Consider the following 23,373-nt stretch of genomic DNA (forward strand, 5'->3'; position numbering starts at 1 on the left):
CCTGATGACTCTTGGGTGATGCTAAGAACCTGAAGATGCAAATTTCCTTCTTAAGATGTAAATTATATGTAAATCTCTCCAGTCTCCTGCCTTCTACCCACTCCCCATCCCTTGAAGTTATGACCCCAGGGGGCTGCTAAGGCTCAGTGAAGACCAGGGCCAGTGGAGGGGGAATTGAGGCTCAGGGCATTGGGAAACTGCACCTCCAGGCCCCTCTGGGATGTAGGGTCCTGGAGCAGCAGAGGTGAGAGGCCCAGCCTTATCCTTCTAATCCAGTGGTAAGATCACTCTGTCTGGGGTGGAAAGGAGGTAGGGGTATACAGGCAGCCTGGAAGGTAGCATGGGAGGGGACCTGGGGGAAATGGAGGGAGCTGATGGTGTAGAGGAGTTTGGGTGTCACCACAAACAATGGGGATCTCTCTCCATTCCCCAAAATCTGCCTCCTCAAATCATAACCCACCATCAATAGGTCTCCCTCCAGCCAGTCCCTCTGTCTCAAAAAAAAAACAGGAGTGGTGGCTCTGGGTTTGATCAGAGCTCAAGGTGGGAGTGAGAATTGGGGTCCCAAGGGAAACAGAAACAGAGATGGGGATTATGAGGACGTGAACATGGCCGGGGACATGGAAGAGATTAGGCACGAGGATGTAGATGGGGCACTGCCCAGTTACAGCCAAAATGTGGATGCACGATTCTGGGTAGGTGCTTGCTGGGCTGAAGAACTGGTTCTCCTTGACCAGGGGTGGACCTGGAGAGCAGGAGAGGCCCCTGGGAAAGATGCAGGCTCACTGGGTGGCTCACAATGGGCCACCCACACAGGAAACTGAGTCCTCACTGCTGGGGCACCCCTACCACCACCACCCTGCAAGGCTCAGAGCAACCCCTGGAGCTCCACTCCCACTAAAACAGAGGGGAAAAATCAAATCAGGTCACTCCCCTGCTGTAAGCCAGAGCTTAACACAGTGTTGCACTTGGAATCAAATCCAAGGACTTAACTGTGGACTATAAGATTGTGCATGACTCAGCTTCTGTCCACCCCAGGTCACCTATTCCAGCCACTCTGGCCTCAAACACATGCCCTTCAAGTCCCTTGCACTTGCCCTGTCCTGCTTTGTAACACATTTCTCACAAGCTGTTTTGAGTGTTTTGTTCTTGTCAACCAAGTCTCAGCTCAACTGTCACCTCCTTAGAGTGGCCTTTTCTGATCACCTGACCTAATGCTTCCTTCTCCCCCGAGTCATGCTAACACACTGCTTGGTTTATCCGCTGACTGCACTCGCAACCAGCTGAAAGGATTTGTTTATGTGTTTGTGTATGTGTTTTGGGTCTGCCCCTGTAAGCCAGTGGAAGTAAGGATCATGCCAGGGGAATTCACAGCTGGTTCCTGCAGTACCCCTCACATAGCGTCTAGGGAGACAGGAGCCATGAGGCAAGCACATGGAGACCATCGATGCTGGAAGGGATTTTCCGTTTATATGACAAATCAGGGCCACTGAGGCTAAGGGACTTGCTCAAAGCCAGCTGCGGAAAGAGGGCTGGCATGCTTCCCTCTACATCATACTGGTTGCCTTGAAGACTGATGGAAAAGCACAGAGGCGTCAGAGGGCAGGCTGGGGGAAGCCCCCTTTCTGACAGGAGCTTTATTTACATGAGCCCCTCCCCACATCCTGTTCCCTGAAGTGGCCAGAGCCCCCATAGAATCCTACGTGCATGCGGCCAGGTATGTCTCCCTAGTAAATCTTCCTCCCAGCTGGCTTTCTGGGAAACCTGATTCCAATGATCCTCACTGGTCCTGCCATCTCCGGCTTGGGCGCATTTTTAGGATAAGCATGTCTTCTAATGCCAACTGTGGTGAAGGCCAAGAAATGTGTTTTCTTGGAAAGCCAGGCTGCCTGAATGTGCCTTAACGTCACAGCAGCGTATCCTGGTCAGCCTGTTCCAAGTCAAAGCCCAGTTTAAGGGGCCACCTCATATCCAGTCTCTGCCACAGTCCTCCTGGCCACAAGGGGGCGCCATTGGGTATTTCTTCATCGTGGATTTTGTTCCAAGATGAGAAAAGTCTGGTGATTTTGGCTACAGTCTCAGGTTGAAATCTACAGGTGATACATCCCCAAACATGCCTCTTCATGCACAATGTCATGAGAATCCTCTTCTCCCAGTATCACAGGTGCAGGAGGTGAAAATCTGACCTTTGGCAGAGCCAAGGGCTGCCCCACCCTCACCCTCCAAGTACACTGGACTGGCCAGAGAAAGACTGTGACCAGGGTTTGGTCAGGTACAGAATTTGACTCAGGAGGCAGAGGAGGTAAGGGGAGCTGGCTCTGAGGTCTGGGGAAGCAGGAAATTGGAAAGGTTGGGTGACTGTGGTGAAAGATATGGATGACTGACTTGAGGTCTGCACAGATCTCTGTTTTTAAGGGCTACAGGGCTGGAAGGGAGGACATCAGACTCCCCAGCTTACCATCTGTTTTAGTCAGAGTGGGCTAGATTATGCTGCAACAAAAAACAATCCCACAATCTCAATGGCTAAACCTAACAAAAGTTTATTTCTCAGCTTGGTGCCCAGCTCAGGTCAGCAGGGCCTCTGCTTTAGTCCCTCAAAGACAGAAGCTGATGGAAGTGCCATCTCAACACATGCGTCTTGAACAGAGAAGCAGAGAGATCTCTGGAGAGTGTGTGCCACCAATTAAATGCTCCAGACTGGAGATGACTTGCATCCCTTCTGCTCATAGCTTGTTGCCCAAAACTCATCCATGACGCCACCCATCCACAAGAGAGCCAGAGGTTGAGTCTTCCATGTGTCCAGAAGAGGAACCAGATCTCAGTAGCAAAGCTAATAACTCCCACACCCAGAGGCTGGATTCTCAGGCTTTTCAAAATACCTAAATTTTAGTATTGGCTCCTTGAGTCTGGATATCCCTTCATCTCCTGATGAATGACACACTCTGGGAGGTAAAGGAATGTAGGGCCTGGCTAGGTGGTGGGTTGAGCTGGGAGGTTTCCTGTCTCCAGAGCAGCTGATCCAGGCATTCATTGCTTCTCCTTCCTTCTCTAATTCCCTAGTACCCCATCCACCTACATATACACACATACCAGAATAAAAATGAAGTGGGAGCCAAGTACGTTGATTTTTATTGAACTTATCAGACTCAAAGACAAAAAGTGTGTGTTGGGGGGGAATGATAGTGAGGATAGGTAAGAGCTGGGAAGAGACTCCCCCTACACATACCCAAGGCGGGGAGCCTGGCCCTGAGAACTCCAGCTAGAGATCCAGGCTACCTGGGCTCTAATTCTAACCCTCCCCTTAAAGATGCTGGGGTCAAAGTGGACCACATGGCAGATTCAGGGCACACATCCTTCCTTGCCCAGTTTACAGGTTTTTCCAGAGAAGGAAGTTGGATTGAGTTGGTGCTAGGCTGGGAGGAAAGTCTAAACAAAGGGGAAAGGTGAGAGAAAGAGTTTTGGAATCGGGGAGGACTGGGAAGGAAGGCTCAGAGTCCCAAGCTGGGGGTCCCAATGGGAGGAGGTAGATTTTCAGAAAAAGGAGTAAGCTAGGTTTTCACAGGAGGCTGCCCAAAGTAAGGTAAAGGGTGATGGGGTTCCTTCCTTTCAGGGGGCATGTTCTGCATTTGACTTTAACTAGCGTCTTATCTTGGGTACTACTGTATTGGTCCCCAGCTCAGGGTCCAGGTCATATGATGCTAGAGCCATGTAGGGTGGAAAAGGTCCGCATGTGCAAAGAATGTTCAAGTTGACGGAGAACAGGGAGGATGGAAGAGCCTGGAGGACCCTAAGAAGCCGGCCCTCCTCATGCTTGGGCTTTCCGCGTGGTAGGAGGAAGGGGTTAAATGGAGACGCTGTTCTCAATGAGGGGAGGGTCCAGGTAGGCATAGGGCAGCTCCAGCCCCCGGTTCCGCTCCCGGATGTCTCGCGAGATCTGGGCCAGGCGGTTCTGGAAGGCGGCGATGCTCCTGCGCGGGGCGTCCTCGGTGAAGTGCTCATCCGGGTAGGTGCCTAGGGGCCGCTGGGAGAAAATCGGGTGCGGGAAGGCGAGGGGGGTGGGGGTGGGGGGTGTCAAGACAAAGTTCAGGACAGGGTGGAGAATAATAAAGGACCACGTTTGCCAACAAATATAGTTAAGGTGGCGTCTAAAGGCGTGACCCAGCCACGGCTCCCGTAAACACAAACTCTTCCAAACCCCCAAACCACCACTCCAGCAGCCTGCACAGAGCAGCCCGGACACCCGCAGCCCACAGAGTGGGGCCCAGAGTGGGACCTAAGTTTCCTGCTTCCTCTGCTGGGAACCTTCTGACTGTGACTCTTGACTCTGAGATTCAGTTTCTGCATCTGAAAGTGGATGAATTGGCAGAGAAATCTTTTTCTTTCTTTCTTTCTTTTTTTTCTTTTTGCCTAGAAAATCTTTAAAGGTCCCTTCCAGTACCTGGGCCACTGTTTTATAAACTGAAAGAACACAACCACATTCATAACACAGCTGAAATTAACATGAACACACTCCAGCGAATACACCCAAGAAAACACCAATTACCTCACAATTTCACAAAAGTCAACACCTGAAAACAACCAAGTGGGCGGCATCTCCCCAGTCAACAGACATAATGAAACTTTTCCCAGCACAGTCACCAGCGCTACACTCTCATACTTGACAGCGTAGCCAACCACAGCCAAGAAACACGGCAATGGACTTCAGTCAGTGCCATCGTGTGGCAGTACGGGACTGGCCTCTGCCTGACCACACCACACACCCAGTTCACAGTTCATGGGGCCAGCTTCCTAACCAGCACACACTGCTCGTTTAAAATAACCTTCATACAATGTAACTGTTGCCAACAATCTTGATGTTTTTAGAAATTCTTTGTCTTATATTATTGCACCAGCAAAGCCTTCCAGAACAGTGTTAAATCACAGCCTTGTTTTCTTCTCCCTGAATTTAATAAGACCCCTATTGACCATAACTACAGTGTTTTCTTTTGTTTTCCGAAATATATTTTATCAAAACTCCGTAATGGTGTTTCATTTTACAGGGAGTTTTTATTAGTAATGGCTGTTCACTTATCAAATGCTCTCTCAGCCTATAGTGAGATGATTATATGCTGTGTTTCTTTATTGATGTAACAAATTATATTGTTAGATTTCATAAGGTTGAACCAACCTTTCATTCCTTTCATTCCTAGAATAAACTAGACTTCATCATGGTGTGTTATTCTTTTACTATTTACTGTTGGCCTTCATTGGCTGATGATACGTTTTTGAGATCATTGTAGCTAAGTGGAACCAAGTTTGTGATTTTATTTTCTTAGTTACAGCTAACAAGTTGCAAGCGCTTTAGTGAACCATCACAATGGCATGACAATCCTATAAAACAGGTACTCTCTTCATATGCACTTTACAGATAAAGAAACAAACTGAGGCTTAGAGAGGCTCAATTACATATCCAAGGTCACATAGGTGGGAAGTGTGGATCTGGGACTCGAACCCTCTCCCAGAGACCCACCTCTCTTCTTAAGAGCACTGTCTTTGCCAGGTGCTGGTATCAGGGTTCCCAGCAAAATGATTTGGGAAGCTTACAGGTTTTTTTTCTATACTTTCAAGAGTTTGAATGATTTAGGACTGACTTGTTTATCAGAATCTCCCTTTACAAGGAGAGAGATCGGATCTCTCACAACCTTTTCTGTTTATGTATGGTTTTCATCGCTTCTGGTGTTTTTTTTAGGTTTTCCTAAAAAATCATTTATTTCATGTGGGTTTCCCAAATTTGTTTGCATAAAACTGTTAAGTAGTATTTTCTTCTAATTTTCTTGGTCTTCTCTGTATGTGTGGCCCTGTGCCTTTTCCATTCCTAACGTTGTACGTTTATGTTTTTTTTCTTGATTAGAATAGTCTCTAATTCCTTTATTTTATTGATCTTTTCAGAGAATCAGTTTTATGTCTTATTTACCAGATTAACGTCTAATTTCTGAAACTATAGTGTCACTATCAATGACGCAAAACACAGAAATATGACAGACTGGGTTCAAAGCCTACTTACTAGCTGTGACCTTGGGCAAACCACCTAGTGTCTCTGAACCTCACTTTTCTCTCCTGTAAATTGGAGCTACCATTTATTGAACACTGTGTTAAGCATTTTAAATATAGCTCCTTATTTATTTTGTATTTTCAAATAGTGCACATAAGGTGTCTGATTAACGACTGCGACGTGATGGACCCTCAAGAAATGACAAATATGAGTATTGTTGTTGTTAGGACTTTCCAGGTGAAACTTCCCACTGACTTAGGAGGAGGGAACTCTCCACTCTCACACTCTTGAGTGCTCAGCCCTCTCCACTGTGATACTGTGATTTATAATAAGAAATATATATTTGGTCTTTCTCCCATTTCCGGCACAGAGTTCCTGAAACGCTTACAATTTTGTAAGTGATAAGAGTATTGAAGGTATCTTTCGTTATTCATAATAAGCCCTTTTCAACCACACCTGAGTTTCTGTTAATGAGGTGCTCCTGGAAAGCCCCTAAGGTTGGAGACTGGTTGTCAGGGGAGTCTACCTTGTGACTAGAGAGTTAGAACTTTCAGTCCCACCCCCCAACCTCTGGGGAGGGAAAGGGGTCAGAAAGTTGAATTCACCGCCAGAGGCCAATAATTTGATCAATCAATTGCGCCTACGTAATGAACCATCATAAAATTCCCTAAGTATAAGTTTGGAGAGCTTCCAGGTTGATGAACAGCGGGGGTGCTGGGGAGGCGATGTGCCCGGAGAAAGCAAGGAAGCTCCGAGCCCCTTCCCACACACCTGGCTCTATGTATCTCTTCCATCTGGCTGTTCCTGAGTTGTATCTTTTTATTTTTTATTTATATGTTTCTTTTCTTATAAGTTAAAGCTCTTTTTAAAATTTGGGGTTTTTTTCCTTTTTTTTTTTTTTTGGTTGGGGGAGGTAATTATGTTTGTTTATTTTTAGAGGAGGTACTGGGGATTTAACCCAGGACCTCGTGTATGCTAAGCATGTACTCTACCACTGAGCTATACCCTCCCCCCTGTATCTTTTTAAAATAAACCAGTAATCTAGTAAGTAAACTATTTTCCTGAGTCCTGTGAGCTGTTCCAGCAAATAATCAAAACTGAGGAGAGGCTCTTAGAAACCTCTTACAGCTGGTTGGTCAAAAGCTCAGAGGACAAGCTGGACTTGTGATTGGCATCTGAAGGGGGTGGGGGGGAGTGGAGGAGCAGCCTTGTGGGTCTAAGCCCTTAACCTGTGGCATCTGTTGCTGTCTCCAGGTAGAGAGTGTTAGAATTAAGTTATATTATGGGTCCCCTAGCTGGTTTCAGAGAATTGCTTGGTGTGGAAACCACCTCCACACATTTGGTGTCTGGAAATATTGAGTGAGAGTGGTGAGAGTAGTAACAGAGTATTCTGTGAGTAGACAAAAAATAGATTTTTTTTCCTTTATAATGACAGAAATGGTCTCCAAAGCCTTGGGAAATGGGACCAGAGGGGAGCAACATCCAAGGACGAGTTCCTGCATTCCCCGGCGATGAGACAGTAAGTTAAAACTTGTTAAGGAGGTAAAACATCTGTGCCAAATGGAATCAAGCGTGAGAAATGAGGATATTCCATAATTGCAGAGGACTTGGGGACTGACGAGGAAGGCAGAGGCATGACTGATAACCTAGTGTGTAAGTGGAGATGATGGTAATTGATGATTAAAGGGCTGCTCCCCTGGCCTAGCCTAACTAGCAGCCTCCTCGCTGACATTCCTGCCTCCAAAGTTGCCCCTCCCACCCATCTGCACAGCCACAGAAGCGCCCTTGCTAAAGCACGAATTTAGCCATGTCACCCCTGGCTCAAACTCTTCAGCAGTTCCCCTTTGTCCTTTGAATAAATACTGTGCCCACAATGAACTGTTTGTGCTCCTACAAACACACCAATAGACTCTCACCTTCACTTCACTTCAGTTGATAGAGTCCTTCCTTCTGCCTAGAAACTAACCCTGCCCCTCCTTTGTCTGCTAAACTCCTACTTGTCCTCAAGATTTCATCTTAGATGTCACTCCCTCCAGGAAGCCTTCCCAGGTTTGCCCAGACTTGGTCAGGTTCTACAGGGCCCCATCCTTACCTCTGTCACTAGACAGTAAGCTCACAACATCAAGGTTCCTAACTGTCCACCAGTTAGCACATTGCAGGTGCTTGAGAAGTACACATTGAATGGAGGAATTACTGAATAATTCCTACCTCACTGTGCTGCCCTTTTCCACTTCTTTGTGTGTCTCATCAACTAGACCATAAGATTCTTTTTTTTTTAATTGAAGTATAGTCAATTTACAATGTTGTGTTAATTTCTCGTGAACAGCATGGTGATTCATTTATATATATATATGCATATATATATATACACACACACACACATATATATATATAATATATATTCCTTTTCATATTCTTTTTCATTATATGCCATTACAAGCTATTGAATATAGTTCCTTGTGCTATTCAGTAGGACCTTGTTTGTGACCATAGGCTCCTTGAAGGCAGGAAGTTCTCAACTTTATGTGCCTGGTGCCTAGCACTGTGCTGACACATGAGAGGGATCCAGCAAACATGTGTTGAATATTTGGGTGAAAGAATGAGGGATTGATGGATGAATGGTGATGGATGAGTAAATGGTTGGATAGGCTGATGGATGGACAGATAGGTGGATGGATTCATAAGCTGGTGAGTTAGATGGAAGTTGTGCCCCCACCACTGAACTGGTATTTGCTTCAATGTATGTCTTTGGGGATCACCTATCATTTCCTGAAGAAACTGAAGAACCCCAGGCAGCTCAGTAGTGGGCATAAATGCCAGCAGTCAGCCCCCAAACTCCCTGGAACAGCTCCACCTCCACTAACCAGGCCCTGCAAACTACCCTCCACCTGCAGAGCCCCCCAACATACACACCTGATCCTTGGGCTCTTGGCTGACCAACCAGAAGAGGAGAATGTTGTTACAGGTGGTGTTCACTTCCGGGAGAGTGTCTAAGTAACTCTTCAGGGTGGTGGTCCCCTTGGTCTGGGGCGGGGGCTGCCTCATGGATGATGGGGCATTGGGCATCCAGACCCCAAAGTCATGCTGTGGAAACCCCCACCCCAGTTGAGTCAGCTGGCCAGATGGGGAGAGCCATCTCCCTCTTCAACATCCCTGTTCCTGTCCCCACCATCCCAGGTCTTGCAGTTGGGAAATAAGGGGGTCATGGAAAGGGAAGAAATGGAGAGGTATAAGGTAGAAAGGTTCCAAAAGGGTGGCAGGAGCCTGGCTTACCCCTAGTCACTCCCTGCCCAATGCTCTAGGACTGGATGGAGCAAGCCATCTAGGAAGGAGGAGGACCCAGAGTAGAGGTAACTCTAGAAATGGGCCATGGACTGACAAGCTATGCAGAGCAACCTGCTCGTCCACCTGGTTGTGTCTCATCCATGGCAGGAGCCCATCAGTTCTACTCCCACCTCAGCCCCACTTGAGTCACCATTACAAATTTGGACCCGGCTCCACTGCAGTCATCATCCGACACCAGCCCTTCACTCCACCCAATCGCCATTCCAACCCCAGCCCTGATTATAAACCCCCATCACCCTGACCAGCTCTGTCCATTGCTGAGCCTAACGCCGCGTGGCCCAGGGTCCCCCAGGTCTGCCCTCTGCAGTCTCACCTGCCCACTGTTGACAGCGGCGTGCTGGGCGGAGCAGTTGAAGATGATCGCAGTGAGGAACTTCACGAGCTCTCCTGGGCTGCACAGCCGGCGTGGGAAGCCTGAGTGTGGGGGGAGGAGGGTGTGGATGGAGGGGACCAGATTCTTAAGGGCAGCTCAGGGCTGGGGCTCACTGCAGGGGGAGAGTGAAGAAGTGCAGACTGAACATTTGGCCGCCACCATCTTTAGACTAGGATTAGGGTTGGACTGAGGTTAGGGATGGTCATCACTAATGTGTGGCCTCTGAAGTGGGTGCTGGGATCAGACCAGAAAACGCCCAGCCGGCAGAGCTCACAGCAGGAGAGCCAGGTCCGAGGTGACAGCCAAGCTGCCTCTCCCTGACTGCCACGGCACTTCTGTCTGCAGCCCATATTAGTGCTTAAAGATTTAACTCTACCCAATTCACCGAGATGTGTCCATGCGCTTAGGAGCAGATCACTCGCTGCGGGCTTTAGTGGCAGAGACAGACAGCCAGAGAGGGGGCCGCTTTAAAACTCACAGTGATGAAAGCAGAAGGAGCTTTAAGGCTAGGGCTGAGCTCTTTGAGGAGAGGGCAGGCAGGGCAGTGGGGCTAGTGTGGTTCAGGAGACTTCCCTGGAGGAAGAGAAGGGGCCCTCCTGAGTTGAAGAATGGGTGAGCTTTGAATAGAAGGAAGACAGAGGAAGACATTTTTAGGCACGGCCCTTGGTCTTCTTTTCTCTGTACCTCGCTGGTCCCATCCAAGACTGTGGCTTTCACCACCTCCCACTGGCTGATGACTCCCAAATTCTCATCTCTGACCCCTGAACTCTAGACTCAGCAGGGGGCCCCAATCTGCACTGCCACCTCTGCCTGAGTGTCTACAAGGCATCTCAGATTTAATACCTAGAACCTAATGCTTGACTCCCTACCCTGACACTCCCCAAGCCCATCTCTCTGACAGTGGCCCCATTTCAGTGCTCTTTGTCCAGTTGCCTGGGCCAAAATCTGCACACTCGTGCCCCTTTTTGTCCCATACCACACAAATCAGCAAATACTTCGAGAAGCTGGTCTCATCTCATCACCCCTGTCTCCAACACGTCACTCCTGGGTGAACCTGACTGCTTCCACCTATGCTCGTAACAGCCCGTTCTTTACACGACAGCCAGAGCGAGTGATTCTTCAGAATCATAAATCAACTGTGTCACCCTGAGCTAAAATCCACTAAGGGCGTCCCCTCTCGCTTGCCTCACCAGGGCCGCACTTGATCTGGCTCTCATTCCTTCTCTAACTTCTTTTCCTTCCCTGCTTTTCTCCTTCTCACTTAACTCTTCTCAGCCACACAGTTCTTGTGCCCTCCAACCCACCGGCACACTCCCACCTCAGGGCCTTTGCACTGACCCCACCTCTGCCTGCACACTCTTACCCAGTTACCCACAGAACTACCCTCCCTTCCTTCACAGCTCTGTCAGACGTCACCTCCTCAGAGAGGCCTTCCCTGAACACCTAACTGAAATAATCCCCCTACCTCAACATGCTATATCCTCGATGCTCTTCTGTTCTTCTTAGCATTCATAACCACCTGATGTATTTGCATGTTTATATTCTGCATCTCCTCACAAGAATGTTAAACTTCATGAAGGCCAAGATTTTTGTCTGTCATGTTCGCTGCTGAAACCCAGCACTTGGAACAATACTTAATAAGTATTAAGAGGCCAGTAATTACTGGTTGAATGAAGTGAATGCACAAGAGGGTAGGAAACCAGAGTGGGAAGGCACAGGGCATAAGCAAGATGAGGGGATAGGAAAGGGACTTAGTCGGAGGTGAGACTGCTGCCATGTGCCAGGCCAGGTGATTTCTGGGCATATTTCAGAGGATTACAGGGGCGGTGGCCCCACGGAATTGGCAGGTAAGCAGTGAGAGGCTGGGAGAGGTGGGACGGGTTAAGAGGTGGCTGCCACACTGCAGAAGTAGTGAGAGGACTGGGACTAGGGTGGTGACAGTGGTAAATGACGGGGACAATAGGATTAGCCACCCAACTGGATTTGAGGAGGAAGACGTTGGGGAACATGAGTCAAGGTGGCGCCAAGGCTTGGAGTCAGGATGACGGGCAAGAGGCTGATGTAACAGAGCAGGGAGTGAGGTTTGGAGGAAGGACTGGGTATCTGCCTGGGAGTATGTGGGAATTTTCAGAATGTTCTGTTCCTGGTTGATAGTCTAACCTTGAGGACTGGAAAAAAAAAAAAGCAAAGAAATCAGAACATCTATGGGATTTTTGCTGTAGCTTGTATGGTTTTTTTTCCCTTTGAAATATGGAAGCAAAAGGCATGCCGACTAAGGTTAATGAATGAATGTGTTGTACTGGTTGGAAGAGATGTTTGTCAGTCTGAAGAATGGTCTGATGTATTAAATCAGAGGCAAGTTGAATAAAGAAAGATAGAGTTGATTTCCCTCTGGGTCTTAAATAGAAAACAAACAACCCCAAAAAGAAAAATGGCTGGCCGTGGAGGAGAAGCAGTCAGGATCGGGACACGCCTGATTAACAGTAGGTTTGCAAAGCACAGGGAGGGGCCGCCCTTTAAAAGACCCAAAAGAGATGTGGCTGCCACCACCTTAACCCAGAAATCATGCTTGGCATCAGTAGTGAGAAAACCTGATATCATGTGCCTCCCAGTATGATGTAATGCAGAGAACACAGCATCGCCTGGGAAATACTCCTGCCAAAAATATTTAACCTCTAGATATTACTTCTGGTTGACAAAAACTACAGCAGGTCGAGGAACAAGATGAAGGACATCATGAGGAAGCAGTCTGATAAATTCGGAAGGTGAGACTAGTCATAGGTTTCCAGTAACCCTTGTCAGACATCATGTGATTTATAAAAGGGTAGAGGGAGCTGTCCTAAAGTAAGAGGGACCTTAGAGTCAAAACAAACAAATGTGTTGTGTGGCCCTTGATTGGCTCCAGAATCAACCAGATCAACTGGGGAGAATCCGACGAATGAGGAAATTTGAATATGGAGTGGTAAGAGGATGGTACTGACGATTAGTGTCAGTTCTGTTAAGTGTGACGACTGCACTGTGGTTCTGTAGAGAAGCTGGGTTTTTTTTGAGATGCATACTCATTAGAGGTGAAATATGAATATGTGTACTTCACCATAAAACAGTTCAGCAACACACAAAAGCAACAGCTTAACCAAATATGGCAAGATGTTAGGAATTGTATCAGGTGGTGGTAAATGGGTGTTCATTATGTTATACCCTCTACTTTTCTGTATGTTCACATATTTTGTTTAAAAAAAAAAGGCTTCGTAGGGCTGTCAACAGCTGTTCATTCTACTTTGGGGTGACCTGGGTCCTCCTGACACCTCCTCCCCTGGGTCTCCCCAAACATGAATTCCCCTGGGTGGCCACCAGAAGTGCTAAGTCAGCTAAAAGTCACCTCCTCCCTGGAGCGAAGGGAAGACTTTAAGGAAGGAAGGATGGTCTGGGGCATCTGCTAGCACTGAGGTTAAGCCAAGGAGGCCTAAGAGGCCACTGGGGTCGGTGGGCCTCTCAGGCAGCGTCGGAAGAGAAGAGAGAGTTAGGGGCGGGTGACAGGCATAAATAAGGTGGAATCAGGCAACGGCAGAACCGAGTTACTCCATGAAACCAAAAGAAGTGAGAGAGAGCTTGGTGGCTGGAGGGGCATCAGAGGGTATGAGAGAGGGTTCCAGAATTCTCTGCTTGAGGCTAGAGATGGCTCCTACCACATGATGCAACACATCCACAGACCTCAGCAAGCAGAAGTGAATAGGCGGTACAGGTCAAGCAGGGACAGAGGGGCACCGTGTAGTGGCTGAAAGCAAGGGTTTTGAAGACGTTGAGAGCCGGCTCTGGTTCTTGCCTCTGGCACTTACTGCCTGTGCAGCCTTCTCTGTGCCTGTTCCTTAGCTGTTTGCTGGGGCTAGTTCAGAGGCTGGTCAGTGAATAAGAACTGAATCATGGTGGAGCTGGCAGGGGCACAGGGTCATTGGGAGTTTGTGGTTGGACGATGAGGGGGAATACCTGAGCTTTCCCGGCCCAGAAACGCCTGAGCAAAGATCTCGCCAACCCAGGCCTGCAGCTCCGAATCCTGCTGCACAGACGTGTCACCGGGGTAATAGTAGCCCACAACTTCTGAGACAAAGCTGCAGGAAAGAGGCATCTGTGCTGCACTGGTGACCCTGGGCTCAGGCCTAACCCAAAAACCAAGGCCCAGTGCCGCCCAGGCTGGGGAGAGCCAGACGCCCAGAGTCCACTGGGAGTCCATGGGAATTCAGCAGGGATCCCCAGATCCAGTTGAAACCCCAGTGTTCCGGCTTCCCTCAAGTCTCACCCCCTCTCTGGACTCATGGGTGCTAGGGGAGAGGGCACCGAGGAGAGCCTGACTGGCTGCATCGCCTCCCCCTCAGCACCCAGGACAAGGGAAGGCCTGCTCTCCTGGAGGCCCAGCCCGCACCCAGCTGCTGCCCCTGCCCTGCCTCCCCCGGACACCCCGTCCTTCCCTGCCTTCCATGCATTTACCCACCGCCCAGCCCCTCTCCAGCCCACAGCCACCTGCCATTCACAGGGAACCCCAACCCCAACTCTCACCCTGGGGGTGCCTCCAGCACCCAGCCCACATGAGCCCGTGGGTCCACACTGCCCCTAGGCCCGGAGGCCCTAGTGGGGCCAGATTGACCGCAGGTCCCCAGGTCCACACCTCTCAATGGCCACCCAGATCTTCAGCCCATCATCTCGGTAATGGTAGTTGGGGATGGCCAGGACTCCGCGGGCCCGCAGGCTGTCCGGAAGGCAGAAATTGGTGTAGGTGAAGTGGGCCAGACCGGTGCTCATGAGGTAGAGGAGGCCTTGCCTCCCGATGGATGTTACCTGAGGACACAACACAGCTCGGCTCCCAGGCCAGCCCAACCCCCACCCCCGTGCCTGGGGATGAGATGGGGCTAGAGACTTAGCAGAGGGGATTTTTCAAAGAGTCCCAGACCGCAGATCAAACACCCATAGGGGCATGACGAGGGCCACGCAGGGTCGCAGTTCTGCTATGTACCTAGGAGGTAATCCTTAGGTATTTGGTAACTAGAAGAATGGTAGGCCTGGAGGGGAGAGCCAGCATAGGGTCAGTGGGAGCTGTGCTCAGGCTGGGGATGCCCTGTGCACCTCAAGGAGCCTTTGGAACCAGAGGCTGAGGAGGTGGGCCCGGAGGGTGAGTTTGTGGGCGGGGCTTGTGGGAAAGGGGCTGGCAGGACTGGGAGATGGACAGGGTTTGTGGGCGGGCAAAGAGGGGCCCCAGGGCCGGGGTTGGGGTGGGGGCCCAGCAAAGAGGCCGCACTTTGTCCACAAGGCCCTCAGGGTTGAGCAGCGTGGCCCGTGCAATGGTGTTCACTTGCAGCGTGTAGCGAGTGTGGGGAAGCAGGAGCTGTGAACGGGATGAGGTCACAGGAGCCGAAGGTCAGGGGAGAAGGTGGCAATGGTCCGCTCCCTCTGGCCCCCACCCAGGGTCACCCAGACCTTGTAGATAGGATGGCAGAGTGGCAGCTGACGCAGTGTAGCCATGGCGAAGGCCTCACACAGCAAATGCGTGCACAAAAAGTGCGTGTTGTTCTCGTGCACCAGGAACTCAGAGTTGCGCACCCACGTCTTGGCCAGCAGCCAGTCCCAGTCAGAGTCAGTGGGCAGAAAGATGGGGCTATTGGGCCCAGGGGTCTGGCTGAGCTGCGTCCAGGTATAACAAAGGGGTGAGGCTCAGGACTGCTAGTGTGCCCCCGAGACCCTGCCCTCGAAGCCTGGCCCCCACTCTAGTCCCCCTATAGGCTCACCTGGATGGCCAGGGGCACCAGCGCCCCTTGGGGGTTGAGCCACAACAGGCAGAGCGGGGCAGCCACATACTGTGTGCGACCATTTAGGCAGTGGACCGGGACCTCGGCCAGGATCCAGTAGTCTGCTAGGAAGATGTTCCCCTTCTGGGGAAGGCGCACCTAGGCTTAGAATTTCCTTCCCACCTGTGCTCTGCTTCCCTCTGGGTTCTCTGCCCATTCCCATCCCCTCCTGGGCCTCAATAATGCTTGGTGCCTGCACTAATGGCCAGCGCCGAGTACCCCAGCCTTCCCAGAATGTCCAGAATGAGGTCCAGCTGAATCCCTCGTTGTGCAACCTCTCACCTGGCTTCCCGGCTCGGACAAGCCAGCATCCTCCCCCCATACCTGGTCTTTCCTACTCTCAACTCTGAAGACTTCAGTGTGTTCAATAACAGCAAAATCAACACACAATAAGAATTCACCAACCACATCTCCAGTCTTCTGGAGGATGCCTGAGGGATCATATTTTCCCTCACCTTCAGAGTTCCCAGTTCTCCAGGACTGTGCCTGCTGTGTCAACTGGCACTGCCTTTGGCCTGTTCTGAAAGTGTTCTTCAGCACCTGGGATCTTGGAGGCCTAGGAACAGGGGCAGGGCCTCCTCCTCCAGGCTGTCACGCCCAATCATACAAGGTCAGCAGGCCCCATCTGAGGCCTCAGGCCTGAGCCCCCTCTGGCCCTCACTCATGTCTCGCATCTGCTCTACTTAAAAGGTGCAAGGCTAGGGGATGAGGCCTGCAGGCTGGATGCAGTCCCAGCACCCAACCCTTACCCTCCACACCCACCCCTTTTCCCTACTGGCAACACACCCACCTCTAGCTCTGTCTGCAAGCAGGTCCCTGGTCCCAGTACAGGGGCCACCATGTCATGGGTGACAGGCAGCTTGCTGGGCAAGCTGGAGAGGCAATGGAGCATGACAGGATTGACACCGTTCAGGTATTGGTACCCAAAAAAGTGGTCTTCACGCCAATGCTCTGTGACATACTCTAGGGGACAAGAGAGGGGGGCCAGCTGGGCTGGAAGCTGCCTCCCTAGATCATGCTCTGCCCGACCCTTTGCTCATCACTGTGGTTTGGCCTCTCCTCCCAGTGATCCTATGAGTAGGTATAATTACATCTTCATTTTAACACTGGACACTGTAAGCCGAAGAGATGGAGTGACTTGCTCAGTTGAGTGGCAGAGCAGGGATCTGCACCCAAGTCTGGCCCCAAAACCCAGAACTCTTGGTGGCAGGGGTAGAGGAAGAGAGGCAGTGCGTCAAATTAGGACTCCCTAAATGATCCTTGACCCTCTCCCAGGGAAGCAGAGTATCTCTCTGTCCCCACTCCCCTATTCTTGTCCCCTCTCAGAGGAAGGAGAGATGGATTCCTGAGGGGAATTCGGGAGATTGCCATCAGTGAAATCAGGACCCCCTACCACTGGAATCCAGTAGTCCCCCTGAGAGGGCTGGAAGAGGGCCCTTTCCCAGGATGGGGCAGAGGGGTCTGAGCATGGGGTAGCGTGGAGGCTGGACATCTCCTGCCTGCTTCTGCACACCTGAAGTGACGGTCTTGTGGCACCGCAAGATATTCCGGATATCACCCAGCCTCTTCCAGGAGCCCTTGCGGTCCAGCAGCCCTCGAAGCTTCATGCCCAAGGACCTGTGGGTGGGGAAGAGAGCGTGGGGCCTCGGGGGTGAGGGCTGCCTAGGGCTCTGTGCCCACAGCCTAGAGAGATCCAACGAGGTCAATGCTTAGAGCTGGGGTACCTAACAGTCCACATGGGAGAAAAGTCTGGAGGCCACCTGGGGCTTTGTAGGGATGACCACGCAAGTGTGTTGTGTAAAGATGGTGCAGGCAGCACAGACAAGTCCTCACTGGCGTTTCGGCCTGCTTTCTCCAAGCTCCCATCTTGTCACAGACCTTCACTGGCTCCGCTCTGCCCTGGCTGCTAAGGGTGCCTAGGAAACTCCCCACCAGACAATTTCTACCGACCTTTGGCATTTTTCTCTCGCCCTGTGCAGTAACCAAGACCAACCCACAGCCTTCTCAATAAACATAGCCAGTGATGTACTTTGCACTGTGGACTGGTAAAAGCGGGCTTGGGCTGCGCACTCTTCACTTCGTGGCTGTCTTTACTATTTGCATTTTTTTGCAATGAGCTTCTGTTATGTTATAATCAGGAAAAAATGCTTGAAATGAAGTGTGCTTTCTCCCCTGTCCAGGGCTTTGTTCAAGCTGTGCCTCACCTAGAAAACCATCTCCAACATCTCCACCTAGTATGAAACCCATCTGTCCCATGTATGTTTTAGATGCAGAGTCCCTCGTGGAGCATGGATGGCCTGATTGCTGCACCCGACTCCAGCCCCAAACACACGGCTTGTGTGTACCTTTCACAACATACTCATCACTTTCTTTCGTTAGATTGTAAACTGTTCATTACATCACTCCCTTCATTATATCAGTGTATTCATATCAACTTCTTTTATACTATGGGCTCCTTAGGGCCAGGACTGGGCTCTGTATGCCTTGACATGCTCAGTTCATAATAATCATTCAACAGCTAGCCAAGTCAAAAAAAGGAACGGAACATAAAGCAGATGGGTTTGTGGCAGTTGGTCAGTAAGGTAGGCTGTGGAAGGATGCTGATGTGCTGGGTAGAGTGTGGGCACCTGGAGAAGGCAGGGGGGCATTAGTGACCTGACAAGCCAAAGGGACAGGTTCCTACATGCTCACTAAGCTGCTCAGTCCTCCTTCCATGAGCCTTTGCTGAGCACCTGCCCACTTGGGCTCCAGGAGATGGGGAAACTGGGTGGGAGCTCGGTCATTAAAGCAGAGGCTGAGGAGGCAAGAGAGGGGAAACAAAAGGCCTTCCTTTTCCAAGGCCTGCCGCACACGTCCTTCAGGACACCCTGTAGTCGCCCCACACTAAAGCCTGGTGATACCTCCCCATAAATGACCAGACAGCTACCAATTGCCCATCGGCCCTTCTCTGAGCCCCACACCAGCTGTCCTGGTCTCCTAGGCGCTCCCTTGCATAGACCAATATATCCATCTGGGGACCAACTCAGATGACTCTACCTTCCGAGACGCTCCTCTGGTCCCTCAGCCCTGCGAGGGCCTCCCAGCAGGTCCTTGTCCTGAAGTCAGAGCCCTGGGTCTGCCTGTGTGCCCCAACCCACTGCAGACGTCCCCAAACTACCTGCCCCACATCACCTCTGCACCCTCTCCCACTAGTCTTTCTCCAGAAGAACAATTCTGGCATCAAAGCCCAGAACATGAGGATCCAGCTCCTTGCTCCAGCCTCCTAGCACAACCACTGCACAGATGGCTGAGCCCCCCACTCCTCCCACCTCACTACAACCTGGGTCTGCCCAGGACCCACCTTCTCTCCCCACCTCTCTCCTCTCCCCAGCGCAAAGCTTCAATCCCACCTATCTCCACAGCAGCCACCTCCTGGCCCCCTCTGACCCCCACCTCCTCTAGGCACCAGGTGTCAACTGTACCCCCTCCAGCCACATTACACTCAGAGCCTCAGACTTGAGCTGCTCATGACCCCTCCAATTGCTAATTAACCGTACTCTGTGTCTCCTGCGGAGACTGTGAGTTTGTCAGGGCCAAGACTATATCCTCATGCTGCTACTCCGTAACATCTATTGAAAGATTATTTGTGCTGTGTGTTAACTCATTAAATTCTCCCCCATCCCTATGTGTAGGTATGAATATTATTGTCATTTTACAAATGAGAAGAGTGTTTAAAGGCTAAGTGAAAATCAAGGTCATACAGTTAGAAAGTATTGGTCTGGGAATTGAACCTGAGGTGGCCTGACCATCTCCTTAAAGCTTAAGGGCTGGGCCTCTCTGGTCCTACTCAGCGTGGTCCCACCAACAGTGCCTGGGACCATGCTCTGCATAGAGTAGGTGCTCAGTGAATCCTATTGGTTTGAAAAATGGAAAGAGAAGGGATGACTAAGGAGCAAAGAGAAGGTGATGGGGAACTAGAGAATGGAGTTGCTTTGAGGAGACTGGGGACAGGGAGAGGGGAGGCTGGGGGCAAAGAGGGGGAGAGTGGGGCAGAGATGTGGATGTGCATCAGAGGAGAAGGGAGAGTGAGTGGAGGGCAGAGAGGGCAGTGGCCTCACGTGGGGATGGCATTGAAGAGCAGCGACGTCGTCTTGGTGGCCGAGTAGCGAATATTGGGCTCCATGTACAGCAGGGACGGGATGTCAATTTTCATGGGGAAGCCGGGCAGGTACCGATTCCTGCTGCTGGGGACCGGAGAGGGTTGTGGGGCAGTTCAGAAATCAGTCAGAGGGACCCGCAGCCCCCTCCCCTTAATTCCTTCCTTCTCTCCTTCCCCAGAGTCCCCAGGCCTCCCCTCACTCCCCTCACTCCCCTTCTTTCAGCCGGACCCCTGGGGCTATCCCTGCCCAATTCTGCTCCGGACACTTGAATCAAACTGCACTTGCCAGTGATCCGACCTCTAGGCTGCCCAGGCCCTGTCCTTAAAACAAACCCTTCACATCACACCCTGCCAGCTTCTTCCCTAAACCTCAGTCCACCCTCACCTGTTGCCCTGGTCTGCATAGGGTGTCGTCTTGGTCAAGGCAAATTTCTTATCTGATTCCATCTCCTCAAAGCTGCTGACGTCTATGATGCCCGGGAAGCCAGGGGCATAGACTTTCCAGCTTCCAAAAGAGGTCAGAAGTGGTGAGTGAAGCTTGGGGTAAACAGGAGCCTTCGCTTTTAAAGACATGACTTTAAATTAAAGCTCCCCCAAACCACCCACTTTCTGGATAGGTGACAGAATTAAAGGGTTGTTGTTTTTTTTTTTTACCTGAAGGTACTGGGCTTCAGATCAGGGTCACACTTGAGGGTGACATGAATGTTCAGGCTGATGTAGACTTGGGTTTGTATTGAGATCAGGAGCATGGCTGGTTTAGGGGTGAGGCTGAGGATGGGCTGAGATTGGTCAATACTAGGGTCATGTCTGACACTGGGATCGAATCCAGGATAGCTGGGGACTGAGTGTGGATTCACTGATGATATTGGGCCAGTTGTTGGTACTGGCATTCTGGATCTGGACTTGGGTAGATTGAGCTTAGGTTTAAATGAGGGTCCTGCTCAGGAGTGGGCCCCCAAAGTTGAAACTGAGGTCAGAGTTAGTAACAGTCTGATTAAGGATGGGGTCAGAGTAAGAAGAAGTGAAATTAGGCCACCCTCACCGGTAGCACTCCTGTCGGTCCTGGAGTTCACGTTTCCTGTGGTCCAGAAGGAGAGGGAGGGAGTCCTGACAAATAGTTCTTGCTGTGGGGAATGAAAATCACTCATCGAATAAGTCTTTTTTCAGACAACACCTCCTCTAGCATACTTTGCCTGAACCCCCACCCCTTAAACCCATCCCTAAGCGATGCGGGTGTCCCACGTTCTTTGTGCATTAATCAGTAGAGGGTATTCAGGACAACCTCTCCCCCAAATTGCAACACTCTTTCTGATTGTTTTCATGTCTGTCTCCTTTCTAAGCCTGTAAAACTCCTTGGGGGAAGAAGTCATATCATATTCGTTTTTTGTGTTCCCAGCATCTAGCCTGGTGCCTGGCACCGTGCACTTAACATATACTTGACAAATGAACGAATATACTTTGTGAAGTGATGATATGGGGGTTTGGAGTGAAGTCTGTGAAGGACTCACTTTGTTACCAAGGGTAACATTCACTTGCCTCACCTTGACCTAGAACATCATCTCTCATCCCTAAGTCTCTTTTCAGCACTCAGACTAGCTCTAGTCTTGCCTCTCGAGATGAGACAGCTCAGGAGACATGGAAGTCCAGAGGCTAAAGATGCTCAAGCATCCTTGAAAGACCCCCTAGATTCAAGAAAGAATCTGACCAGCACCTCACAGGGACTTCATCCAAACCAGAAAAGCCAGTAGTAGTGGCCAGGGCCTCTCCAGCTAAATTTTCTAAACATTCAGGGCCTCTCTCTCTGTTGAAACCCAATACCTCAGCTTGCAGGTGAATTCCTCTCAGAGGAGTGGACTATAGGGGAGGGCAGAAGGCATGGTGAGCAAACCACAGTCTGTGTGTGTTCGTGTGTGTGTCCCTGAGCGGTATGTGTGTGTGTGTGTGTGTGTGTGTGTGTGTGTGTGTGAGAGAGAGAGAGAGAGAGAGAGAGAGAGAAAGAGAGAGAAAGAGAGAGAAAGAGAGAGAGCATGGGCATCTAGCCTCTGTATTTCCAGAGGGGGAAATACTGCCCAGAAAGCCCCTGCATTTCAGAGTGTTAGGAATTTATTTTTTCAGAACACCCTGAGTTCCAGTTACCCTAACCCCAGCCCTATTCCCTCACCCTGGGCTCTGAGAGCCCACCCCTGATCCCAGCAGAGGCCTCCTGCAGCCCAGGCCAGCCCCTGTCTCTGGCCCACCTGTTCCTGGTCGAAGTTCTATGGTACAGTAACCCTCAATCCATTGATAGCAGGGAAAGTGGGAAAGGGTACCATCCGGGGCAGTGACACGGATGCGGCTGCAGTACCAGGAGTCCGTGGAAAGGAAAGCGTAGCGTTCCTTGTGTAGACGCAGCAGCAAGAGCTCACCCAGCTCCGCTGAGCAGCGCACCTTGTACTTCTGCACCTGGGGGGCCATGAGAGTGAGCAGATGAGAGGCAAGGAACTGCCAGGGTCATCCTTGCACCTTGGAAAGTGTGTCTACACTTACACCTATTTTGGCATATAAAGCTGAGCTGCCTTTAACCCATGTGGTGCCTTTGCATGAATTAGAAAAAGACAGCCTTCAACTGGGCAGAAGCAGCCATGTGGCTGCAAGGAGCCCTGTGTGACCAGAGTGGATTCTGGACTTCTACTTGCCTGGCCTGCTTGGAGCCCCCACTGTGTGTAGGCCACCAGCAAACAATCCTGGGGCCTGACAGAGGCAGGCAGACCCCTTCCAGGGAAGAGGAAACCCAGGTTAAGAGAAGGCAAGCGGCTTTCCCAAAGCACACTTTCAATTACTGGAGGAGGAGCTAGGAAGCCAGCAGAATTCTCCTGAGCCCTGGCCCAGGGCTTCTTTTTCACAGCCCTGTCTGGGTACAGTTTATCATCCCCAGGAAAGACAGGTACCACAATAGGGGTGGTGACCAGGGCAGGGCCAGCATCCTGAGTTCTGCAGGATTTGATGAATCTTGGAGGAAAAACCCTCCTCTCCGTGAGGGTCCCCAGCTGGCCCTGCCTTTCGGGGTCACTCCTCCCTTGCTCCTCTTTACTCACCGATCCAGGGGCGAAGTCCCTGCCCAGGCGATCCAGCCGCTGCTTGGGGCTCTCACCACATGTGCCCACCAGTGTGACAAAAATGTTGTCCAGTGTGCCAGCCATCAGGTAGGAACCAGTGGTCACACGCACACAGTACACGGCCATGATGGGAAGGGAGGAGGGGTGCCTACCCTGGCAGCCAACTTGGAGAATATGAGCGGCAGGCCAAGCAGGGCTGGGCTGCTGGGCTGCTGAGCTGCTGAGCCTCTATGTGAGGGTCTGGGGGGCAGGTTAGGCCTCTGAGGAAAAGCCCAGCTTTCTCTGGAATGCTCTGGGGCTCTCTCATCCGAAGTTCCAGGCCTCTGTGGGAGCTTGCTGAGGGCTCCCTTTCCCCGCCCACGGCCTTGCCCCATAATAGGTGTGTGTTTGCCTCTGGCACAGCCGGTTCCTCTGACTGGCAGGACCGGGTTCACCTAGATGGATATCAGGAGCCCAGGTCCGTTGGGAAAGGAGGGACCAGATGCCGAAAGGGAGACGGGGATTAGGTGACGCCTGTATGATTGGGACACTGCCCTCCTCCTGATCAGCAGCCAATT

General features: G+C 50.9%; 1 protein-coding gene across 1 annotated transcript; it reads right to left on the reverse strand.

Moving 5' to 3' along the window:
• Positions 1 to 3,126: 3,126 nt before the first annotated feature.
• Positions 3,127 to 23,053, reverse strand: ALOXE3 (arachidonate lipoxygenase 3). Its single transcript, XM_031467680.2, has 15 exons — positions 22,796 to 23,053; positions 21,959 to 22,163; positions 20,764 to 20,845; positions 20,107 to 20,226; positions 19,681 to 19,806; positions 17,097 to 17,200; positions 16,374 to 16,546; positions 15,524 to 15,667; positions 15,216 to 15,419; positions 15,037 to 15,123; positions 14,410 to 14,579; positions 13,734 to 13,855; positions 9,690 to 9,790; positions 8,945 to 9,115; positions 3,127 to 4,021 (listed from the first exon to the last, which is right to left on the reverse strand). Exons 1-15 carry the CDS (start codon positions 22,940 to 22,942, stop codon positions 3,842 to 3,844), a joined length of 2,136 nt encoding a protein of 711 aa, XP_031323540.1. The 5' UTR covers positions 22,943 to 23,053; the 3' UTR covers positions 3,127 to 3,841.
• Positions 23,054 to 23,373: the final 320 nt, after the last annotated feature.

This window comes from Camelus dromedarius, chromosome 16 (assembly GCF_036321535.1).
Source record: "Camelus dromedarius isolate mCamDro1 chromosome 16, mCamDro1.pat, whole genome shotgun sequence".
NCBI lineage: Eukaryota > Metazoa > Chordata > Mammalia > Artiodactyla > Camelidae > Camelus > Camelus dromedarius.